At 39.4% G+C, this 21,230-nt stretch overlaps 1 protein-coding gene across 8 annotated transcripts in view; it reads right to left on the reverse strand.

The window, feature by feature from the left end:
• The window catches only part of TTLL5 (tubulin tyrosine ligase like 5), a 123,692-nt gene that overhangs the window by 68,263 nt on the left and 34,199 nt on the right, over positions 1 to 21,230 (reverse strand). For 7 of the 8 annotated variants that reach the window (XR_010999913.1, XR_010999914.1, XM_068192797.1 and 4 more), the window contains 11 exons: positions 18,537 to 18,578; positions 15,728 to 15,841; positions 15,265 to 15,356; positions 14,590 to 14,652; positions 13,636 to 13,674; positions 12,561 to 12,706; positions 11,294 to 11,579; positions 7,134 to 7,254; positions 5,400 to 5,546; positions 3,174 to 3,271; positions 200 to 333 (listed from right to left, as the gene is read on the reverse strand). Coding sequence is in view for 6 of the 8 variants with exons in the window: in XM_068192797.1 (XP_068048898.1) it covers positions 200 to 333; positions 3,174 to 3,271; positions 5,400 to 5,546; positions 7,134 to 7,254; positions 11,294 to 11,579; positions 12,561 to 12,706; positions 13,636 to 13,674; positions 14,590 to 14,652; positions 15,265 to 15,356; positions 15,728 to 15,841; positions 18,537 to 18,578 (1,282 nt within the window). In the remaining 2 variants the exon portion in view is untranslated. The remainder of the gene's footprint in view (positions 1 to 199; positions 334 to 3,173; positions 3,272 to 5,399; positions 5,547 to 7,133; positions 7,255 to 11,293; positions 11,580 to 12,560; positions 12,707 to 13,635; positions 13,675 to 14,589; positions 14,653 to 15,264; positions 15,357 to 15,727; positions 15,842 to 18,536; positions 18,579 to 21,230) is intronic. The other variant, XM_068192795.1, reaches the window with a different exon arrangement.

The following is a 21,230-nucleotide window of genomic DNA, read 5'->3' on the forward strand; positions in this document are numbered from 1 at the left end:
CAGGCAAAGAAGGCAGGAGTAAAGTTACTCTAGTCTTCACATAAGACTGAGTTAAAAAACAAAAAAAAAAAAACCCCAAAAATATAAACAACCTCAGAAAACCTGAGTAACATTGTGGAGAGGTTGTTCTCTTTTCACACACTTAAGTTAAACTAGATTTGTCTGGGCACATCATCTCAGAACTGCCTGCAAAACTTACCACCTTGCAGCTGTTTCTCTAACTGGTGACTGCTGTTGCTGTGTTTTGTGCTTGTGGATTTTGTTCCTAGGAAGACACTTGCCGATTTGTTTTTGTGTGTGTAAAATGTCAGTACTTCCTCCAGGTCACTTTCACTGCAATAAGGAGAGAAGAATGGATGTAGAGTGAGGATACTAAGCTTTTCTGCATTCATGTAACAATCAAAGACAATAAACAATAAGGAAACTGAAGACTGGAGTGGGGGAAAAAAAAGGTGACACTAGACAAGCTAATGATTTGCTCAGTTCTACAGGTAAGAGCAGAAGGAAGGCAACATGCCCTGGTTAAACCTGAGATTCCCATGAAAATACCATCTTCTTATGCAGTAGAAAATTCAAGGCATTCAGGAGCCTTCCCACAATAAATAAAGAGCAAGTGAATACTTCAAACACATCTGGGGAGATTAGCTCAACGTGAGAGAATCCATTCACAGCTAAATTTGTGAATCTTCTGCAGGTGCTCTTTAGAATGAGCAGCTGTTTTCCCATAAAAGAACTCAGCTCAGCCTCTGTTTTATAGTCACCATTAGTAGTTTCTGTTCAGCAGTAGGGGGAGAAGAGGAAAGAAGGCAAAAGTTTGTTAATTAACCAAAACTGCAGGACAACCAGAACAGTCAATATTTTTTGTGAAACTCACAAAACTTGCATATGTTTCTCATTTTCTTTACAAGGATGAAATGGGACAGCCCCAGTATCCTAAACACCTATTGGTCCCAAACCAGTATCAGTTACTTGGCCATTCTTATTAGAGCTTGTGCAAGCTGTAGTTTTGGTTGTTTGGTATCTATCATGCTTTCCTTTTGCTTCATAGTGTTGCCTCAGCATCAGCGAGCGGCTGTATGGCATGGCAAACACCAAAGCAAGTAGTGTAGCACCAGCAACACCACAAGAAAATGTAACACAGGAATATAAATTTGCAGAGCAGCAGTTAGAATCTTTCAAAATATCCTCTGAATATCACAATTGTAACTAGTATTAGCTAGTCTAAGCTTTAGTAAAAGCCATGTCTAAAGCTGATACACTGAAGTTTGCAGCATGCCCTGAAGATCCAAACTTCACTTTTTCTCCCAGAATAGAAGTGAAGAGGAAATAGAAGAATGAGAAGCTGTGTGTGGAAAGGTGCTTTAAGTTTTTAAATGAATTTACCAGTATGTATGTGCTTTTACAATGCACTGAAGATGTTTAGAATCAGTGGTCATAGCATATATACACCTAAGCACAATGACATCCATGTGATACCAGAGTTAGTCAATGAGACCATCTCAATTAAGAAGCAACATTTATTACCCATTTTCTCCACTGTTGCATTCACTGTACTGCAGAATGAACACTCAAAGTTGAAATCTATCCCTTTTGCTTGGCTCCAAATGACTTGCTCACTGATTTAAGCTTGAAGCACAGTGCCAAGTAGTGTCAGATATCAGAGTTTTCAAACGCACTTCACACTTCCAGAAGAAGCAGAAAGACCATCACTAGAAATTGTCTGATCATCAGCAAACTATTCTATATCACTCAGTCAGACAATCCAGCAAAAATCTCCAGCCCCAGCCTAGACTATGCATCAGGCCGTGATGACATGGTAGCCGATAACATGAAAACAGAAGAATTTGCAGCTCTGTTCCATGCAGCTATCTCTTAACATTTCTGGCCAAAAGGAAAATTACCTGCCTAGGACACAACAGACAATTCAGTGGCCAGAATGTTCAGAGAACCAAAAGCATACCATGAGCCCACATAATATGCATTTCTAGCAAGAGCAGTAGATCCTATGGTGTATGGTAGTCAGGCATCTTTATCTGAAGATTTTTCTGTGATCCTGTAAATCTGTTGCAGTAATGACTCCATCAATTATATTAGCAAAAGGTAAAATACTTGTTTTCATAAGAATGTATCAAGACAGACTGTGAAACCACTTGAACTTACTTAGGATGCCTCAGCTACCACCCACTTCTAATCATTCACTATTAGTGCTATCCAAACAGAAAAAGAAAGAACATTTTAATAAGTAGTCATGCAAAAGAAGAAGTGACCATCAATCTTCACAGAAAAAAGAAGATGGGCATTGAAAAGGCAGGTAAATTCTGTCCAGATATTGACAGGGGTTCTTGCCTATATAGGCATGTCATATATTGACCAAATAATGGAGTCAAGAGAAATTGCTTTTTGTCCTTGAGAATCAGAGATTTTGAAAACATAGCTGTGGTTCACTGAATAATTTCAGACCTCTCCATAGTCGGATAGTTATAATACCATTGTTTTTCATACAATGCTACAGGCCCTAAGGAATACTTGACTATTTTCAAAATATCTTTCTTACCAGACTTTCTTAAGTTTAAAGCAGATAAAGTACAGTGATAGAAAATGCTGTTTTTCCATTGTGAAAGTAACTGCTTGCACTGAACTGCCTTAGCAGGCCAAATCAGAGTCCTAACTCCCTTCCTTGCTCATCTCAGAAAATCCAGACCTGGAAAATTCCTGAAGAGAGGCAGCAAGCATGAGATTTGTTTCTGAGAGCAGAAATTTGAGTCAGAGCTGTAACAATTGTTCAACCACAGCAGCTCAAGATCATCTGAGCAGCAGTTCTAGTTTCATTCTCCTTCCGAAGTACTGCCTTATTTGGTCCAGCAGCACAGGAGAGGAAACCATTAACTCAGAAGCAGCAGTTTGAAATTTACACAGGCCAGGGCAACCACTGCTGTCCTTTGGGAAGTTACTTAATGGTCAAAACACGTTCTTCTCTATGCACCAGATGCTGATGTTACAAGTGTTCGGTTGCTGGAAGAGAGACATGAGAAGACAAGCTCCCTGTCCCTCAGCAGGAACAGGTCCTAGAGTTAATAAAGGTATGTAGAGGCTTTAGATCAATCAGATCATCTTTAGAGCAATGCTTCAAGGCTGAGAGATCATTTATCAAGGGGAATAAAATCTGTTCCTACCTTGCTCTGGCAATGAAGTCCTGAAAATCTTTAGGATTCACTCCCTCCTCCTCTTCCTGTTTCTTTTTTGGTTGTTTCTGAACCATCAGCTCTGTTTCCTGTTAAGAAGTAGTATCAGTAAGTGTCTCTATGTTCCATGGCATAGCTACAGCTCCCAGAATACAAAAACCAATTCCATAGGATCTAAGAAAAAAAGAACATCGCTATGTGCAACAACATGAATAAATATGGAGAGCCCCAGAGACAGCATCCTGAGCATACACTAAAGTCCATTCCTCCACCTGACACAACTGATTTGCTGAGAAAAGGTCAAGTCTTCAAAAATGTGTGGTGTTCTTTTAACTACACCCTTTGCTAGAACATAAGGAAGTATGGAAGGGAAAAAAGTTAAAATAATTCTTTACAGATATGAGGTCCCCTCTCCACTTTGTTGTTTCTGCCACAGAGCTCCTCCAAACAGCTTTTATTTGCATTTGTCCCAGAAGTAGACAGATAGAAGGAGGGGAAAAGTATAAAATTAATCTTAAAGAAACTGAAGGATGTCTGTAGAAAAATCAACATATTTCCTACTATAAACTAGTAGTTCTCTTGAGTTAATTTCTTCTGTCAAGCAGCAAATTGCTGAGGGCTTATACACATAACAAAACCCCATTGATTTAGCAAAGACTAAGAAAGTAAAACAGTGCAGCAGATGGCAAATGTGCTTATACAATGAAGTGTACTGGAATAAATGGTAAACCTTTGTGGGTGAAAATGGGAGCAAGTTTTCAGATACAAAGGGTCTATTTTACACCAGTAGAACTGGTCGGCACTAGATAAAAACATATCTGTTCATTAGAAAAACCTTCAGACCTGTCTGAAATACCAGTACCAGCTTAAAAACTTTATCTGACCAGACTTGACCTCCACTTCATTTCTTTCTGCTGTTACCTGAGCATTCCCAGGAAAAAAGGGTCAGATACATCTTTTGAAACATAATTCAAGACAGGAAAGAAGAGCCCGTTTGGGAAATTTTTACCCTTTACTACTTAAGTAAATGTCTGGATAATATGTGATCTGTTTTACTTAATTTAGTGGAGCTGTATTCTTCTGTGTCATTATAGATGATACACAATGGCAAGTACGAGTCCCTGTTAAATATGAAGTTACAAGTCAATGAAACAAGTCTCTATGTTGGAATCAGAAATCAAAAAACCTCACACTCTTTTGACAGTTTCTGAAGGGCTTAAACACATACACCCTGAAACCTCAAGTGATACGTTCTCACTTGTTTTAACTGAGAAAATATGTTTATGCACTGATTTATTACCAGTTACACAGCTTAAATCTGTGAATTTACTCAAGACTTAGCAGAAAATCCTAATGTTTGAATACAATTTGAGTGGAAATTATATCCAAAGCAGCTGCATTCTTCACTCACCACAGAACCACCCAAGTGTTTTGTGGTTCCTCCTAACAGAGTACTTCAGTGAGCATTAGGCATACAAGGCACTCCCTGGAACAGATTTGGTTCAATACAAACCTTGATTAGACAGATCAAATTACCAGATGTCAGTTCTGACAAGGCAACAGAAGCGAACATCCTCTCCTAACGAGTAGAAGCTTGGAGGCCTCTGCACGACAGCCTCTGAAAGCTGAATTTCAATTACCCTTCTTCTAACACTGAAGAAATGCTAGGGGGCAAAGCAAAGGGGAAGCTGTCCTTGCAGGACGAAGATTAGGTTGAAACCACTATGCTAACACCACCTACATCTAAAGATGTGAAAATTATTTAAATTAGGACCCACAACTCCTTTACACTGTGTGTGCAGAGTACATTACTATAGAAATGTAGCTTTCCCTCAGTATACCAAGTAAATAGTAAAATACTTATTTCATACTGTTCTGTATAAAACAAAATATATTTAAAGACGCCCTAGGAAAAAAAAAAGTGGGTAGAGGCATTACAAAGCATAAGAATCAAAGACAAGGCAAAGAAAAAGCACACTGCCAGTTAAATTCCACTTCATTTCAGCACTTCTTTTTATGCACATAATCACTGGCCTGCACATATTATGTAATAATATTGTTGTCTATCTGACAATTCCAACAAAGTGCCATTGTTGGATGCACAGCTGCAAGCGGATCATGTAAATAACAGAAGAGTGCCTTTGAAACAGCCTACACGAAACACTTTGTAAGAAGGAAAAAGAAACCAAAAAAATAATTTAAAGAAGAATAAGTCACCTTGTTATAGCAGATGATGAACTCGCCCAGCTGGCGAGCCAGGATACGCCGCCGATCAGTTAGTCCCACGTGATGGCTGGGGAGCAGCAGCCTCAAAGACGGATGGAGGTTGCTGGCAGCTCGCTTCAGAAAGCGGATGATGAGGTCCTGCAAGCAAGAGAGATGGAGTTAACAACGTGCTATCTGCAAGGTGTGCGGAGAAGAGAATACAGATATTACAGCAACTAAGGACTGGCAGGAACTAAACACATTGTCCTGAGAAAATGAGCTGAAACTGGCAGGCATTCTGCATTCTGCAGTCTGCACTTTTAATACAGCCCTATAAATCCAGTGTGGGGGAGAAAAACAATGATGTATCTTGCCTGAAGTTGGTCAGAATTTTGAACACTTAGGAAGTGTTTGTCTCAAAAGCATGGCAGATAAAGGAAAAAAATAACCAGTCAGTAAAATGCAGTGACACACCTAAAAAAGTCCAGTATCTTAGGAGAAAGTTTCCAAAAACCCACCAGCAATGTGTTAAAGGCAGCCTGTGGAAAAGTGCACTGACATAAAACTCTCTCAGCAGTGCCACAGGAAAGGGGATCTTGGTCAGATATCTCCACTACAGTGGGTAGCTCCATTTCATAATTTTTCATCTATATACTATTGCCACATCCTCTCTACAGCAATAGATGTCTACATCTACAGCCATGTAATTCCAGTCCCTCACCATGTCTGTTTGACCTCTGGTGGGGGAAACATATGGCAAGGCAGATCCTAAGGCAAGATGCATCCTGTGGGTGTTTTGAACCCCTTCTGTCTCGCTTCTGGATTTATTTTTGCTTAGGAGCTCTGCTAACGCATAAATGACCAGCCTCACAGCCAAACTATTGGATTTCACAGCTCGCCTCTCACTGCCATTACTCCAGGCTGGTTTGATCTGTTATTTTAAACATTAATCTTTACAGTACAGCAGACAAAGTGACTCTCAAAAAGCCCATTTTAATTTCCACTTGGAAAGAGCAGAGGTAACATTTTCCACTGAGTTGAATGATTATTCTTGACACACAATTTTATCTCTGAACTACATTGGCTGTTTCCCTGCAACACGCACTCAGGGAGAATATATGCAGAAAGCTCAAGAGCCTACTGTACAAAAGCTCTTTTAGGAAGGTATGTGAAAGGATCTGGGATTGCTGCACTTTTTAAAATGCATATGTATCAAACATAGGGCTTCAAAATACTGCCTAGAAAAGTCCATCACTTTTGCTTCCTCTTCTCAGTGGCTTTTGCTTTAATTTCCTCTATCTAGAATGCAAGTAAGATTCATAAACAGAGATGTCTGGATATATTACAACAGTACATAAGAGAAAAAGCTTAACTGGGTACCTGTTCTATTTGAGTAGATGAATGCTTTGCTTAATGCAGCACAAACCAGATCCTGACAAGTACTCTTAAAGAATCTTCTAGAGAAGAATTCAAAAGCAGGTAAGCTCAGAAATCCTTGAAGGAAAACCAACATGAGATCTGAGCAGCCTGAATGTCAGAGTCCAGTCATTAAGAGCTGTCAATCTGAGGTCAGTTAGCAGTCCTACCTCATTGCTATATTAAAAATACAGCACTGGCACCTAGACAAAGATGAACAACCATCTTCTCAGTTGGACTTCTGTACTTGCAAGGACGGGAACTGACTTCAAAACTTTCAAGGTAGATTCCAACTTGGCTTCTCAGTCTGGCCAACACAAAGCTTCTTACCATTTGCTCATCCTCTTTGGCAGCCCAGGCAGGATTCTGGATCTGTTCACCAGCCTCCTTCGCCAGTCGGAGCTGAACATGCTGCAGATAGGCAGAGAAAGCTGTACGCGCTTGTACTTTGCTGTGGACAAAAAGAATCAATCAGTTATCTTCAGAATAGGAATGGGAAGAGTTACAGCAGTCAGGCACAGCTTATGAACCAGAAGTACAGTCAGCAAGGACCTCCTAAGTGCACTAATGCTGAAGCTCAAAGAAAGGAGAACCCCCTTCACCCCATCGGCATTTTCAAGCAGACCTTCAGTTCACCAAGATAGGGTGGTAGGTATAGCAGGAGGTACAAAAGACAGACACTCTCTAAGATAAATTCTAAAAATGCAATGTTCTCCCTGCCTTTTACAGCCTTGGTTACTCTCCTCTAAAAGCCAGTAACACGGACATCAGCAGAACTGTATTTTTAAAACAAATTCAAGGCTCTACTGGGCCTCTGTTTTCACAAACATTTTGAACACCACAACAACAGACCATAAAATAAACAAAGGGCTTGGTACTGGTGCCAGAGTTATAACAAAGGCCCTGTAATTCCCTTTGGAAATGAAAGAATTAAATCTGTGAAAGTGAGCTCTTCCCCTGCTAGCTCAGGGATACAAGCCAAATTTCATTGAGCAAGGCACCACTGAGAAATGAAGGAACATCAGCAAAATCTGCTGTGCAGCTGGCTGAACATGTTGGGAAGCTGTAAGCATGAACTGAGGAGAGGACTGGGAGGGACACATAGCTTCTCATTCTCTCACAATAGTAGCCACTTTAGTACATGCATCTGTTGTGAGAGAAACTGCTGAAAGCTCTGCCTAATTCAGCTCATTGTCCTCAAGGCCTAAACCTTATCCTCAAACATTCTGCTCTCCCAGCCTCTGCTCTTCCTCATGGTTTTCCCCACAGATGTTAGAAGCTTTTCATAAGGACAGAGCAGCAGATTGGCTTTAGTGTAAGCAACAGATTTCCCTTTCTATCACAGGAAGTGTCCTAGTATGTTCTGTAGAATTTTAAGTTTCATCTTAAACAAGATAGAATTTTGAACCCATTACTTTTCTGGAATATTATTCCAGAACTTACTGTTCTAATAAATAGGAGCCTCCTCTTACTACCCAGCCCAGCTTCACTTATGAGCAGCTTCTAGTTGTTTTTTCTTTCTCTAACATAGTCCTGTATCTTAAATATAATCTCTGATTGGTCTCCCACCTTGAATGTCTTTGTTAACAGAGTTACATCCTTTCATAGTTTTCATTTTATTAGTGTGAACTATCCACATCTGCCAGTGTCTTCTAACAAAGCACCCACAATGGTGACACGATGAGACCAGCAGCTCACCTCCACCTGTGTTCCACTCACAATTTGCCTTCCATGAATATGGGTGATACAATACTCTACATGAAGTCTCAGAAGTATGTCAAGTGATAAACCCTGGAACACATTTGGTGTTTTCATGCATGCCTGAACTAGGACTTCACAAACTTCCTCTGATCAACCAGCATGCAAGATATTTTTCCTTATAATTAATTTCTAGTTGATGGAACACCCAGCTGACAGAACTTCTGGTGTAAATTATTAGTTCTTATAAGCATCCCGTTGCACTTCGTGCTACTGAATTTCATCCTAGTTATATTATTTATATTCTCAAGGTCATCCAGTTTCTCATATGTAGTGCACTACTTTTTTCTCATGGTAATAACTCCCAAATATTTTCCATCAGCAAATTTCATTAGCACATCTGTACATTTTGTGTCATTCTTGAATTGATTATATAATCAGCCTCAGACCAATTCCTGAGGAACCTCACCATATTTTTGTACTTGCATTCTGCTTCTTATGAATATTGTCAGGTACTTATATATGGTCCTTATGACTCCAGGTACACGATTCCCTGAAATGCTATTAAAAACTCTGTGCAGCAGTTAAGTCCTTCTGGTTTACAGGTTTGAAAATTTCAGGAACATTATGTTAGTGTTACACAGAAATCATACCACAGCAACACTTATAGAGATCAATGCATCCATTTAGGTAAGAACTGAAGTTAAAATAAAATACATTGGAAGTATCCATGCATGAGCTTAATCATCAACTTTTGATGCTTCTGGAAGGTCACACAGGGCCAAAGAGGGTCTAAGTCAATGACAAGTGCACAAGAGACTCAAACTAACATCCTCTGTTAATAGCTATACTGCAGCAACTAAAACATGATGAAAATACCTGGTTACAATTTCTATCTTCCAGAAACTTCAGAATGCACAGCAGGCCTTGTAACACCTCTGAGCTCTGTATGCTACTAGTCACTACATCTACCTTTTCTTCCTACACGTGTGGAACGTTGGGAGAACTCTCTGAATCCATGCTGAGAACCGATATTCTCTACATCAGGCCACCATGTATCAGAAAAGGCTCTCACCTCAGCTTTCTAGAGCTGTCACGTTTGCTGTAGGTACAACTCTAACATCTCATGACCACTTCAAGATTTGTGCTTGATAAGGAGCCCCCATTATCAACGTCAGCACAATAATACAGGTCTTGGCCTGCACCTGATACTTCTATGACTAAAAACTAAAGAAGGTTTTTGTTTAACACTGCCTCTCCTTTGGTGTGGGGGATATTGAAACCTGAGGCCTTAAATGCAGGAAAAAGTAACTTCCTTTTCATTTTACTTCCTTGGGAATGGCACAGTTGAGGGAACAAGTTTCCTTTGACTATCATTTCTTTACCAGTAACACCCAGCGCGTGAAAGGCAGATATTTCCTCATAAGGCTGACTAAAGGAGAGAAGAGTCCTACCACTTACAAAAACTGACTAGAATGGGCCTGGTTTCTCCTGCATGAAAAATTTATTACTTCAGCTCTTCTGCCTGTTGAGCCCATAAGCAAAGCTTACATCGAAGACATATCAGATAAGGCAAGCCCAGCACAATCTCAGAACAAGGGGTCACCACAAGCCTTTTGCCGTTCTGTGGGAAATCCCAACAGTGCTGGGTGCTGAGCAAGATTCTGCCAGGAACATCAGACAGAGCTTATGTTCTTGGCAGGAGTCAGTTCTATATATACGTGGATATAGGCACAACATTGCTATATTTATCCTCAAAAGAGGTTTCAGAATCTTCCCTGTCACAGCAGCAAATGTCCTTGCCACAATTAGACATCAGAACAACCCCCAAAGCCATTAAATAATCCATAGTTTCTCCCAGAAATTAAACTAAGAAAGCAACAACAATAAACATTTTCTCTGTCTTTGGACATTTTTCACAGAAAACATAATGCTGCTTCTTTTCTAGAAGATGTAAAGTCTTCCTACATAGATATATACAATCATCCTTTGTTTTTGTACTTTCTGTCCATCTTACTGCAATTAGACAGTTTTGCTACCCACATCCAAGGGCAGGATCATATTTCAAACCATCTGGTTAAGACCTTGCTTGGTGTTTTTCTATAGAATCTTCTCCAGCACATCTCTTTTTTTTTTTTTTTTCCCAAGGAAGAGTCATGCATCAGAACATACTCTATTCCACACTGCCTACTCAGTAACATGCAATGAGATGTTTCACTAATTTCACACTCTCAAATTACTTCCTAATCTTGCTCTCAGAAGGCAATGACCTTGAGCAAAGATTACTACCAGAGGTAAAAATTCTATCATCAATGAAAAAAAGTGCAAAATGAGAAAAGTAATTTTATGGAGAGACAGCACTGAGATATTCTTATCCATCCCTTCCTGGATAATTTAACCTACATTTATAGCCACTTCTTACCAAATGCAAAGAATGAGGAAGAAAAAATTTAGAATTCAGTAGCAGGCATCCCACATTAAGGCAAAGAGGCATTTTATAAGCCTGAGCTGACAAAGAAGAGCTTACATCATCAGATTAAAGGACTGCAATGGAAACTATAGGGTCATGCTTTACACTGATCCAACAGGTCAGGCATTCAGGTAAACTGTCAGACTTTGCAAAGGGCTCCCTTCTCTGCCAACAAGATGTCAAGGCAGCCCACAGTTAGACAAAAATCCAGGCCCCTTTTCTAGGGTCTTTTTATCCCTTCACATTCATAACGTGCATCTTCCATATTTTAACTCGTATTAGCTTCAAATCAAAACTAGAGGTAATATGCAGAAACTCTCACCTCAAGTTTCCTTGATTTTGAAGAATCTGAAGCAAGTTAAACTGAGGTTTTGAGTCTGTTTTTTGTGGAAACAGCTTTTCTCCATCTCCAGTTTTCTTGTTATGGTTTTTTGGTAACCTCTCCTTACAAGTAGTTTTCACTGATTCAGAGAGCTTTGGCTTGTTTTTCACCTTGGTGTGCGAAAGAGAGCAAACACTTCTATCTACCTCTTCATCTTCATCCATCTCCTCTTCCTCCTCACCTTCCGTGTCTGACTTGAGGGAAAGCTTTGTTGGTTCTGATGTGCCTGCAGTAGAGGAGAAATCACTTATGCTGGTTAAAGAAGAAAGTGGAGATGACTATTCTACTACTTATACCTTTTGGTTTACCCCTAAACTCTTTTCTGCTAGAATGACAGAATGCTGCCACTTCAGAACAACATCTTAAGTATGACTACTCTATATTATTCTGTCTTTCTGCTTGTGCATCAAACAGTTGAGAAGCCCATTTTCCCAATATTACAGAATACAAAAGAAGACCAAGACTCTTGTTTTAACCTTACCAAATGAAAAAATACCCATACAAAATCAAAGGGGCAATGACATTTTCCTATATTTTTATCCTGATTCTTACATACATACTGACATATCTACACCCATACCTGATATATATACACAAAATTTTGTATGTTGTGTGTCATATAAAACAAAGCTACAAAATCTAAATTTCCATATGTGCCAATAAAGATAATATACCATTACACAGCAGCAAAAACAATCTTATAATATCCAATCTCTCCTATAGTAGTCAGTATCACATAGCTATTAGAAAGAATCTAGATAAAGACAGGAACAGTCACTTGTGGGGATCATTCACTTCTGTACCCCTTTAAGTTTTTCCAACACCAGCTTGGATAAAGATTTCTCTTCCCAACAGCTGAAGCATCACAGCTGTCTGGGAGAACCAACCTGAAAGGTCCCATCTTTCTCTGAAAAGCTGAAGAATTACAGAGGCACACATACTGTTGAATTCTTTACCCAAAATGCAACAACAAGCTCATCTCCAAGTAAGCACTGATTACCTTTAATCATATACATGGGGGTGTAAAAAGGTGGGACTGAAATTCAAGGCACTAAACAAACAAGAAGGTCAGAATTAGAATGAAGTGAAAACTATTAACATTAGGAACTGAACAGCCCTATTCCCACACATTTCAAATGAAAAAGTCCTTTGCTTGCTTTTTTTTTTTTTTTACCAACTGCTCATTGAAAACTCTAGCCATGCATACCTGATGCTCTTGTCTGTGCTGTTCCAACCTTGCCATGATACCCCCGCCGCTTCCGTAACTCCAGTGAAACAAGCTTCCTCTCATAAAAGAGAGCATGAGAGCCCACAGCTTCCATCCTCACATCTGGCCTTCCATGGAGACCTGCTCTGGGAAGCACAGTACAGAGATATCCCTCACTCTCCCTTTGTCTTTCCCTGATAGTACAAGAGACCTAGTAGAACAAGCTTTTTCAAGAAATATTCCTACTGATACACAGAATAAATATTTACCATCAGTCTAATTCTGCTCTACTTAAGCCTGTAAATGTTTGAAGAGAGTCTTGTGTGTACTTCACAGAACATCACCTCTCAAAGCCCCAAGACACACTCACCTAGTGTCACACTTTCATGACTGAGCAGCATCTGCTCATCATGCAACAGCTCAGGGCACAATTAGCAGAGGAAAATGCAAGAGTACAAAACAATGAAGGGGAATGGAAAGAGAGCACATTGACACGAATCCAGGTGTCTGAACTGTTTAGGTAGACAGCTTGTTCTTCTCTGATCAGAGATAAGAATTTTAACATAATAAAAGTGGAAAATGCCAAAAGTTCTACCTAAGTCAAGGGACAAGGAGCCCTGTCAGATTCCAGAAGGGAAACGTACAAAAGTAACAATTTTCTGCCAGTGCACAAAGATCCAGGAAAGTGCTCCCTATGATATATGTGGAGTAAGCACAGAAAATGTTTATTGTTTCATTTATCTTTTTAGCTCTAACAAAGTGAATATATGAGTATATGAAGTCCAAAACCCTTGTGCATTACAAGATCTTTTGAGAGAGCTCAATGATGAGGCTTATCAATATGGTAGGAATACCAAAGTGAGAAGCGTATGAGGGGAAATGTTTAGGTCCAATGAAAACATGAGCTCTCCACATGTGGGTATATTCTTTTCTCACTGTATTTATGTTTCTAAAATTATTTTAATGGATTTCAGGTAGAAAAGGTGTTGACTCAACTTGGAAGATGAAGCCAAAGAAATCTAAATTTAGATTAACTCCTACAGAGCACAAATTATTTAATTAAGAAGCTATTTACCGGGATCTCCCAGTGATGAATTCTCTTTTCATCTTGCTCCTACAAAGAGAGAAAGGTCAAAATTTACTCTTCATACTGGAGCAGCCTTGATTAAAAAGCCTCACTAGTCTTTCTCATGTACAATGGAAAGATGGAAAGACCATATTTACAGAATTACTTGTGAGTTCTATCTTAAAGAAGAAAAAAAAAAAAAAAAGGGCTCCAAAAGAGAAGCCCTGAGCAGCTGTACTACAATTGATGCTTGCATTAAGCTGGAGAAGCATTGTTTAGAACTACTCTTCAGACACATCCCTGAACTTACACAGAGAAAAAAAAAATTGTACAGCACTGATGCAGGAAGAGCTTCTGCAAATATTGTCTCCTTTCTCAGTCACCTTGTCTTTACTAGGTAGTTGCTTCATAATGGATCTCAAATTTGCACAAGAAGAATTGCTGAGAAGGAAAGGCATTAAAGGCACAGTGAAAGACACTGCATACAACTCTCAGCAGAAGTTCAGCTAGTGGCATGAACTGTCCCAACGCAACCCAGAAAAAGAATCAAATCATGATTGCACAGGTCAAGACATAGGGATACTAAAATGCTGGACAAGTCAATTTCAGGGCTTACTGTACATGAAGAAAAGCTTTAATGTGATTTGAAATTTGAAAAAGGTAAGCCAGGACCACCTAGAATCCCTTCATAGAGAAACCTAAGAGCTTGAAGTTTTTTCATGTCTATAGTAATATTAGTACTCCAATGATTCCCACGCCTTTTGAGTATTGTCCTCTCTGCCCTTGGTTTCAGAAGAGCAACACATGAATATATGGCCAACAGTCATTGGCACACTAGAGAAGAGATGCACAATTATCACCACTCCTGTAAATCCCAGACTTGTGTTTGTAACATTGGATAAGTGAATCCTTTTTGTACTGTCTGTGCCCTTTACCTCTCTCCCAAACACAGAAGCTTTCTACCTGTCCTTAAACAGACGTGTAGCCAGCATGTAGTTCATTGACGTCTTGTGCTCTAGAAAAGATCTAGGAAAAGAAAAATAAACAGCATTATCAAGACAGAGCTCAACTCCATGAAAGGCAGCACAATGCACAAATGCAGCATAAATAAATGACCTCTAAAAAACATCCCAAAAGTGGATTCAGAGAACACACTGCACCACAACAGAAAAGACAAAAGGAGGAGAGCTATAATTTTTCAGCTGAAGTTCCTGGTGATGCAAGAGACGCAGAAAACATTACAGACTGGAAAAACAAATGTAGAAAAGTGTAACACAGTATAACTTTCAGAACGAGTGAGTCCTATATGGTGCTTATGGCCTAATGACAAGGGTACACAGTATGCAGCTTGAGGATGTAAAAGTAGATAGCAAAAATCTGAGAGGAAGACACTTTTAATCTAACAGAAAAGCAATACCAGAAATAATATCCAACAGCTTTCCATGGGGTGCAGTTATGCAAAGCAGCAGCTGATAAAAACAAGGGATCAGAAAAAAAAATATTCAACACTAAAATAAACTTTGCCAAAACTTTCAATATATCTTTTTAAATGCCAATATAGCTGATCTACACATACCTAACACAGAATATCCCTCAACAGGGAGCATCAGTGCTATCCTATCAGATTTTTATTCTTACCCATAAAGGTCCCACGTTAATGGGGTAGGGAATATCCGGATGAAGCCTCCTCTCCGTTCATTTTCCTCTCTCACTTGCCTAAGAACTTTGATCTGATTAAAAAGAAAAATAGAGAACAGCCAGGAAAATAGATAACAATGAAAAATAAACCTTTCAAAAATCTCTGAGTTTCAGAAAACAAGACTATTCAGTCCTGCAAATGGATGGGGTAGATAATGACATCCTTAAGGAATTTTGTCTTGCATTTAAATTCTGAAGGAGTCTATCACTGCTTCAAGGACATCTCTGCTTGGCATGATTGAGGGCAAGGGTAATACCAGCAGTAAAATTCAAATTCTGTTTCAAAAATTATACTACTTCTGTCACATTTTTCATTTACATGCACTTGCTGTTTGTTGAGCAAATAACCCTACATACTGCATGAAAGCCAAGGTAAATAAAAGCTACTGAATAGCCTCCTTACCTCCTCCATGGAGAGGCCGAGCACAGAGCTGCTGTGCCTTCCTGCTGCTTTTTCCCTGCCTAAGGGCATCGAGCTTTTAACTTCAGCATCGCTGGCAGACAGAGGACGGGTACGCTGTAGAGACAGTGTGAATCCAGACTTTTTTCCCACCCTCTCTCAGTTTTCATATTAAAAAAATTACATTCAAATTCCAGGACCCCATTCCCAGCAGGATCTATCACCATCACTGCCAGTATTTACACCCCTGGCCCCTTCTGGAAAAACAAGAGGCATAGCAAAAGCAGCAAAGTCAGAATGTCATACAGGAAAATCCTCACCCAAGAGGCACTGGAGTCAGCATTCACAGGACCCAAATACATTTGGATTTGCACATCAATGGTACCAGAACCATGATTCTCTGTTCTAACTAGAACAGAGTTGCTACACTAGAACAACAGAACTGTAACTCCCTGATGAGACAAATGTTGCAGGGAAAAGTTCACCACCTGTTATTCTTTTGTTACTATACTGCTGAACCTCAACTTGCTACTTCTCACACTTAACAGACACATCCTGCAGATGTACACAGATATATCGTGCAAATTTGCATAAACATTCAAGCTTTTTAAAATATGCAATAATTTGCAGACAGTTTCACTAAGCTTATTTTTAACCTGATGGGCAGTCCTGGCCAACTCTAACAAAAGGACAGGAATTCAAAATGTCTTCAAATCATCAGGATTATAAAATTTTAAAATCTAAGCAAGACAGAAATCTTTGAACTTGTTCTCAAGTACATTTAAGATGGTCTTAGGCTCAGTTTATGTAAACTACCTATGCAAAAACAGCAATAAAAGAGTCTACTGAGAAGGTCTCAAGCATTTTTACTAAATTACAAGTTTCTTTTAGCTCTATACTGAGCAAAGAATGCACAGAGAGCCTTAATCTAGAAAGAAGATAAAAACATGACAGAAACCTTAAGGTGGATAAGTCCAGGGGAATATCCCATACTGCTCAGATACAAAAAAATTCCATGGCAAGATCAGGATGCATCTTTATTTGTAAAGACTATGGGAATTGAATTCCATTCTCTCCGTTTCATTAGAAATGGCAAGCGGCTATTCAGAATCTGTAGATGAAGCAACAGCAAAAGCAACAGGCATTGCGCTAGAATAGGTTATACTGCAGTGATTGGCACAGAAAAATCCAGAGATAAACAGACATAGCAGGTACCAGCTGTAACATTTTGTTAAGCCTAACTAAAACTGATTCAGAAGAGAAGACAAAATAAGACGATCTGGATGAGAAGGCAGGAGACACAAACATCTGGAGAATAAATAAAAATGCCAGCAATAAAACAGGTTTGTTTGATGCTGTAGACGGCACTAAGGACTTCTAGTCCATCTTTCTAATCTTTCTTCCGTTTCTAATCCACAGCTCAAAAATGTTACTTAACAACTTCCTCTAAAATCTGATAGGTAACCTTCTCTTAAAAACCATTTCCCATTTCCTGGCACTACCATAACAATCCATCATCATGTGAGAACTGCTGTTCCAAGAGAATATTACAAGAAATTCTTCAATCTACTAAATTATCTGCTTTACTAAGGAAACATTCAATTAAATAATTTCCATTGTCTCAACACAACCGAGATGATTTCATTAAATACAAACAGTGAATATATGTCTTCGTATTGGCAGCTCTGACTCCTCCCCGAGAACAAAACTACATGGCTGTCAAAATTCAATTAAAAGCTCTTTGCTGGACTTCCTGCACAGTTTTTCCCATGTTTCACTATAGAATACCCTCTGGCTGTAGCACAGAAATGTCTCCAACTTCACAAAGATCTTGTTTCCTCTTTGACCCAGCTTACCTATAAAACTGTAGATATATCCAACCACTCTGGTATACCTCCAAATTCTGCAAGTATCCTTGGTTCCCAAATCATTATTCTAATTTAATAAGCACTGACAGCAGTTGGCACAAAGATCCTTCCTATTCTCTATAAAACCTTGTAAATCAGTAACACTCCTTCCTCTGAGCCTCAGCTAAACGTACTCAGAATGACAAACAGCAGTGAATAGACTGAATTAGGTTCTCAAGATGATTCCATCTTCCCTCTCTTCCTGATGGGGAACCCCATTAAAAAAAAAAAAAAAAAAAAAAAAAAGAGAAAATAACTCCCACTACATTTGTGCAGGAAGCCCAGCAGCAGAATAATGCCTAACATGTCTCCACATAGCCAGGTGCTTAGAATTGTGAACTAATATAGATTTGTCTATATGGCTTACAAGAAGGGTGACAAATATCACATTTAGAAAAGTAGATCAGCCTCACTTAGGCCAACAATAGTCCCATATTTTTCCATTAACTTTCACAAATCCTTCTTTTCTCTGCATCTATTTTGACCCAGTTCACTCTTAAATTTTTGCAGCGTCCTTCAGAGGACTGTCTCACAGAAAATGATCACCTCTCTTGTAGGGCCACCTGAATTTTGTCTGCATAGATTCTCCTGTGCTTACCTTATCATTCAGACCTGTAGTGTTAAAAACTTAGAGGGATTTGATCCAGCTGACCTTGACTCTCAGCAAGTTTCACCTACTTTTTTTTAAGCTGCCAGAAGTGATGTAAATATGTTTTCAACATTTGCTTTTGCCACATTGAAACAGTGCCATCTCTTCTTCTCATGTTGACTTCCCTCTCACCCCTAGGCCCTTGCCCCAGGCTACTCTAACTGTAAAATATATTTGGGGACTATTTATGCCAAAAGCACTGTAACATTTGAAACTGTAGCCCTTACACAGGTGATGGAAGCTGAAGGGTACTTACTGATCTGCTGTTTGCTCTTTGTGATTGTGCAGACACAGGACGCTGCAAGAGACACACAAAGAGAATAAACATCTTGTGTTCTCCAAGACACTATGATCCCTGCCTGAGTTGCTCAGGACTGGCAAGTACCCTAAACAAAACATTATAAGCAAAGGGTGGTGAGGCACTGGAACCAGTTGGTCAGAGATGTTGTGGATGCCCCAACCCTGGAACTGCTTAAAGACAGCTGGATGGGGCTTGGAACAACCTGGTCTAGTGGAAGGTGTCCCTGCCCACTGCAGTGGAATTGGAATTTGATAATCTTTAAGGTACTTTCCAATCCAAACCATTCTATGATTCTATGATAACTGAAGTCCAGAGGTAAAGCTAAACACTTGTATCTTCCTCATATCCTGCACAAATGTATCTTGCCCCCATTCCAAACACAGCACTCATTCTAACCTCAGATGTGCTCAACTGTGCAGAATTCATCTGGACATATGGTTTTCAAAAACACACTGAACTCAACTGTGATGAGCAAAATTCTTATTTTTGTAAAATAAGAGTCACCCATACAAAAATATTGAATAGCTATGCACCAAGGAGAAACAGATGCTGTCAAATAAAATTGTTCATAGAATAGAGGGGGGGAAAAGTAAAAATCCCATAATTTTGCAAGTAATTTTATTTCAATATCTCAAAATTCTAGTTCTTGTGGAGGGAAAAAAAAGATACTATTTAGCATTCTACAACAGGTGTAGATACATCAGAATGTCAAGAAGTACCCTTGACACTTCCCTGGTATCAGGCCTACAAGGAAAACCAGTTTAAGGACAGGGACAGATTCAAAAGAAAACCATCATCAGAGCTTAGATTTTTCTTGCCTTCAGTGGTATTCAGGCTGTCTTCCTCTTCTCCAATACACAAGAGGAGCAAATACTGTAAGAAAAGATTCTCTGGAGACCTAGCTATCATTTCTAGCTGTACTACTGACAAGTTCCTCTCTACAGATGGTCTACTCAGATCAAGGTGCCTCCATTGCTTATGATTAATTGAAAGAGCTCCAACGCAAATCAACAAGAAGTTACAAAGAAAGCAGGAAAATTGTTCATTTCCCTAGAAGGAGAAATGCTCAAAGAATCAAACCAAAGAACTTGCACAGGAAATTTGCAATCCAGTCTGGTGAAACTCAGAAAGAAGAATAACCATCTCAAGACAGTTATTCAAGAGAATTCTCAAGAGCACTGGTACCAAGAGTTCTTTCCCAAGCTGTAACTTCTGCAATGATTAAAAACAGCCTATGTGAATGATCAAAACTTAAGGCATCAGGAAGGAGGTAGGAAAAACAAAAGATTACATATACCCTTTGCAACAGAGAATTGGAATAGGTATCAAAAATCTGAGATAAAATGTATTCAGCAAAGAACAAGCTAAACATTCTGGGACCGTGGAAAGATCTAAACACCTATTTAGCTATGGGATTTCCACTTAGGCACTTAAGAAAAAAATGCTGTAAAACTTTATCACTGCATTACAAACCTGTTCCTGTTAAACACAGGTTAGTTAGGGGAACCACCCTAATCCCTCTCATAACCGATGTACTCTCATACAAATCTTTGCAACTTTCAACTGGCTAGCCTTACATCTCATTGTGGGTAATTGTTATGCAAAACAAAGTTGAAAGCCTCCTTGAAATTCAATGCTTTACAACAGCATAATTTTCTGAGACTGTCTTGTATAATTTTGTCAAATCATCAGGATCTGATCAAATTAAGAAAGAAGGGTATTTTTTTTTAATGGATCCTAATTTATCTCATGTACCTTTTGTGTGCTACAAAGAGCACCTATACAGTCAGAGGGATCTGTATTTAAAGCACTATTATATTTGTCTTAAAAGTTTCAGACTCGGACATGCATCCTAAAGATACTCAAATCTCATCTTACCAGCTATTCACCTCTCTCACAGTGACTAAAGACTCTTGAGTTTTACAAGAAACAAAATATTGCAATTTCTGTGAGTTTTCCCGATACCAAAATGGACAGTGTCTTGGTACACTGTCGCTGAACAAAATGACTTGTCATTTCCTAACTGAACTTGATCTACACAGCCATGTTGCATGTCCATCACAGCACTATCAGCTGCAGGGATGTCAAAAAACATCTGCCTATTTGCCTGAGGAGAAAGGAGTTGAAACTCCAAGTGACATAGCAGATCTCCCTGCCTTTTGTGAATGCTCCATTTCCACAGATATTTATGGAATCCATTTCATAGACAAAAAGAGACAGAGAACAACTGTCCCTCAACATTACAGTGCTGAGAAAGCACTACCTCAACAGAAAAGGCAAGGGGGAGTCACAGCAAGACACATGAGGCCTCAGTCCAGTGATCCATGGGAAAGAAGGTGAGATTCCAGAAGAGAATGGGAAAGAAGCCTTAAACTTCAAATGCAAGAAGCTGTTCACCTAGGAGAAGGTCTTGGAGACATTCATAAAGCTCCAGGAAGCTTGTTGTCCACAACAAAATCAAGCAGTTGAACAGCCCAGACCTCAGGTGTATCCCCCGAGTCTCTGAGAACCACAGAATGGTTTGGTTTGGAAAGACCTTAAAGGTTATCTAGAGCCAACTCCCCTGCCATGAGGAGGGAAGCTTCCACTAGACCAAGGTGCTCAAAGCCCCATCCAGCCTGGTCTTAAACGCCACCAGGGAGAGAGAGT

This window comes from Anomalospiza imberbis, chromosome 6, assembly GCF_031753505.1.
Source record: "Anomalospiza imberbis isolate Cuckoo-Finch-1a 21T00152 chromosome 6, ASM3175350v1, whole genome shotgun sequence".
NCBI lineage: Eukaryota > Metazoa > Chordata > Aves > Passeriformes > Viduidae > Anomalospiza > Anomalospiza imberbis.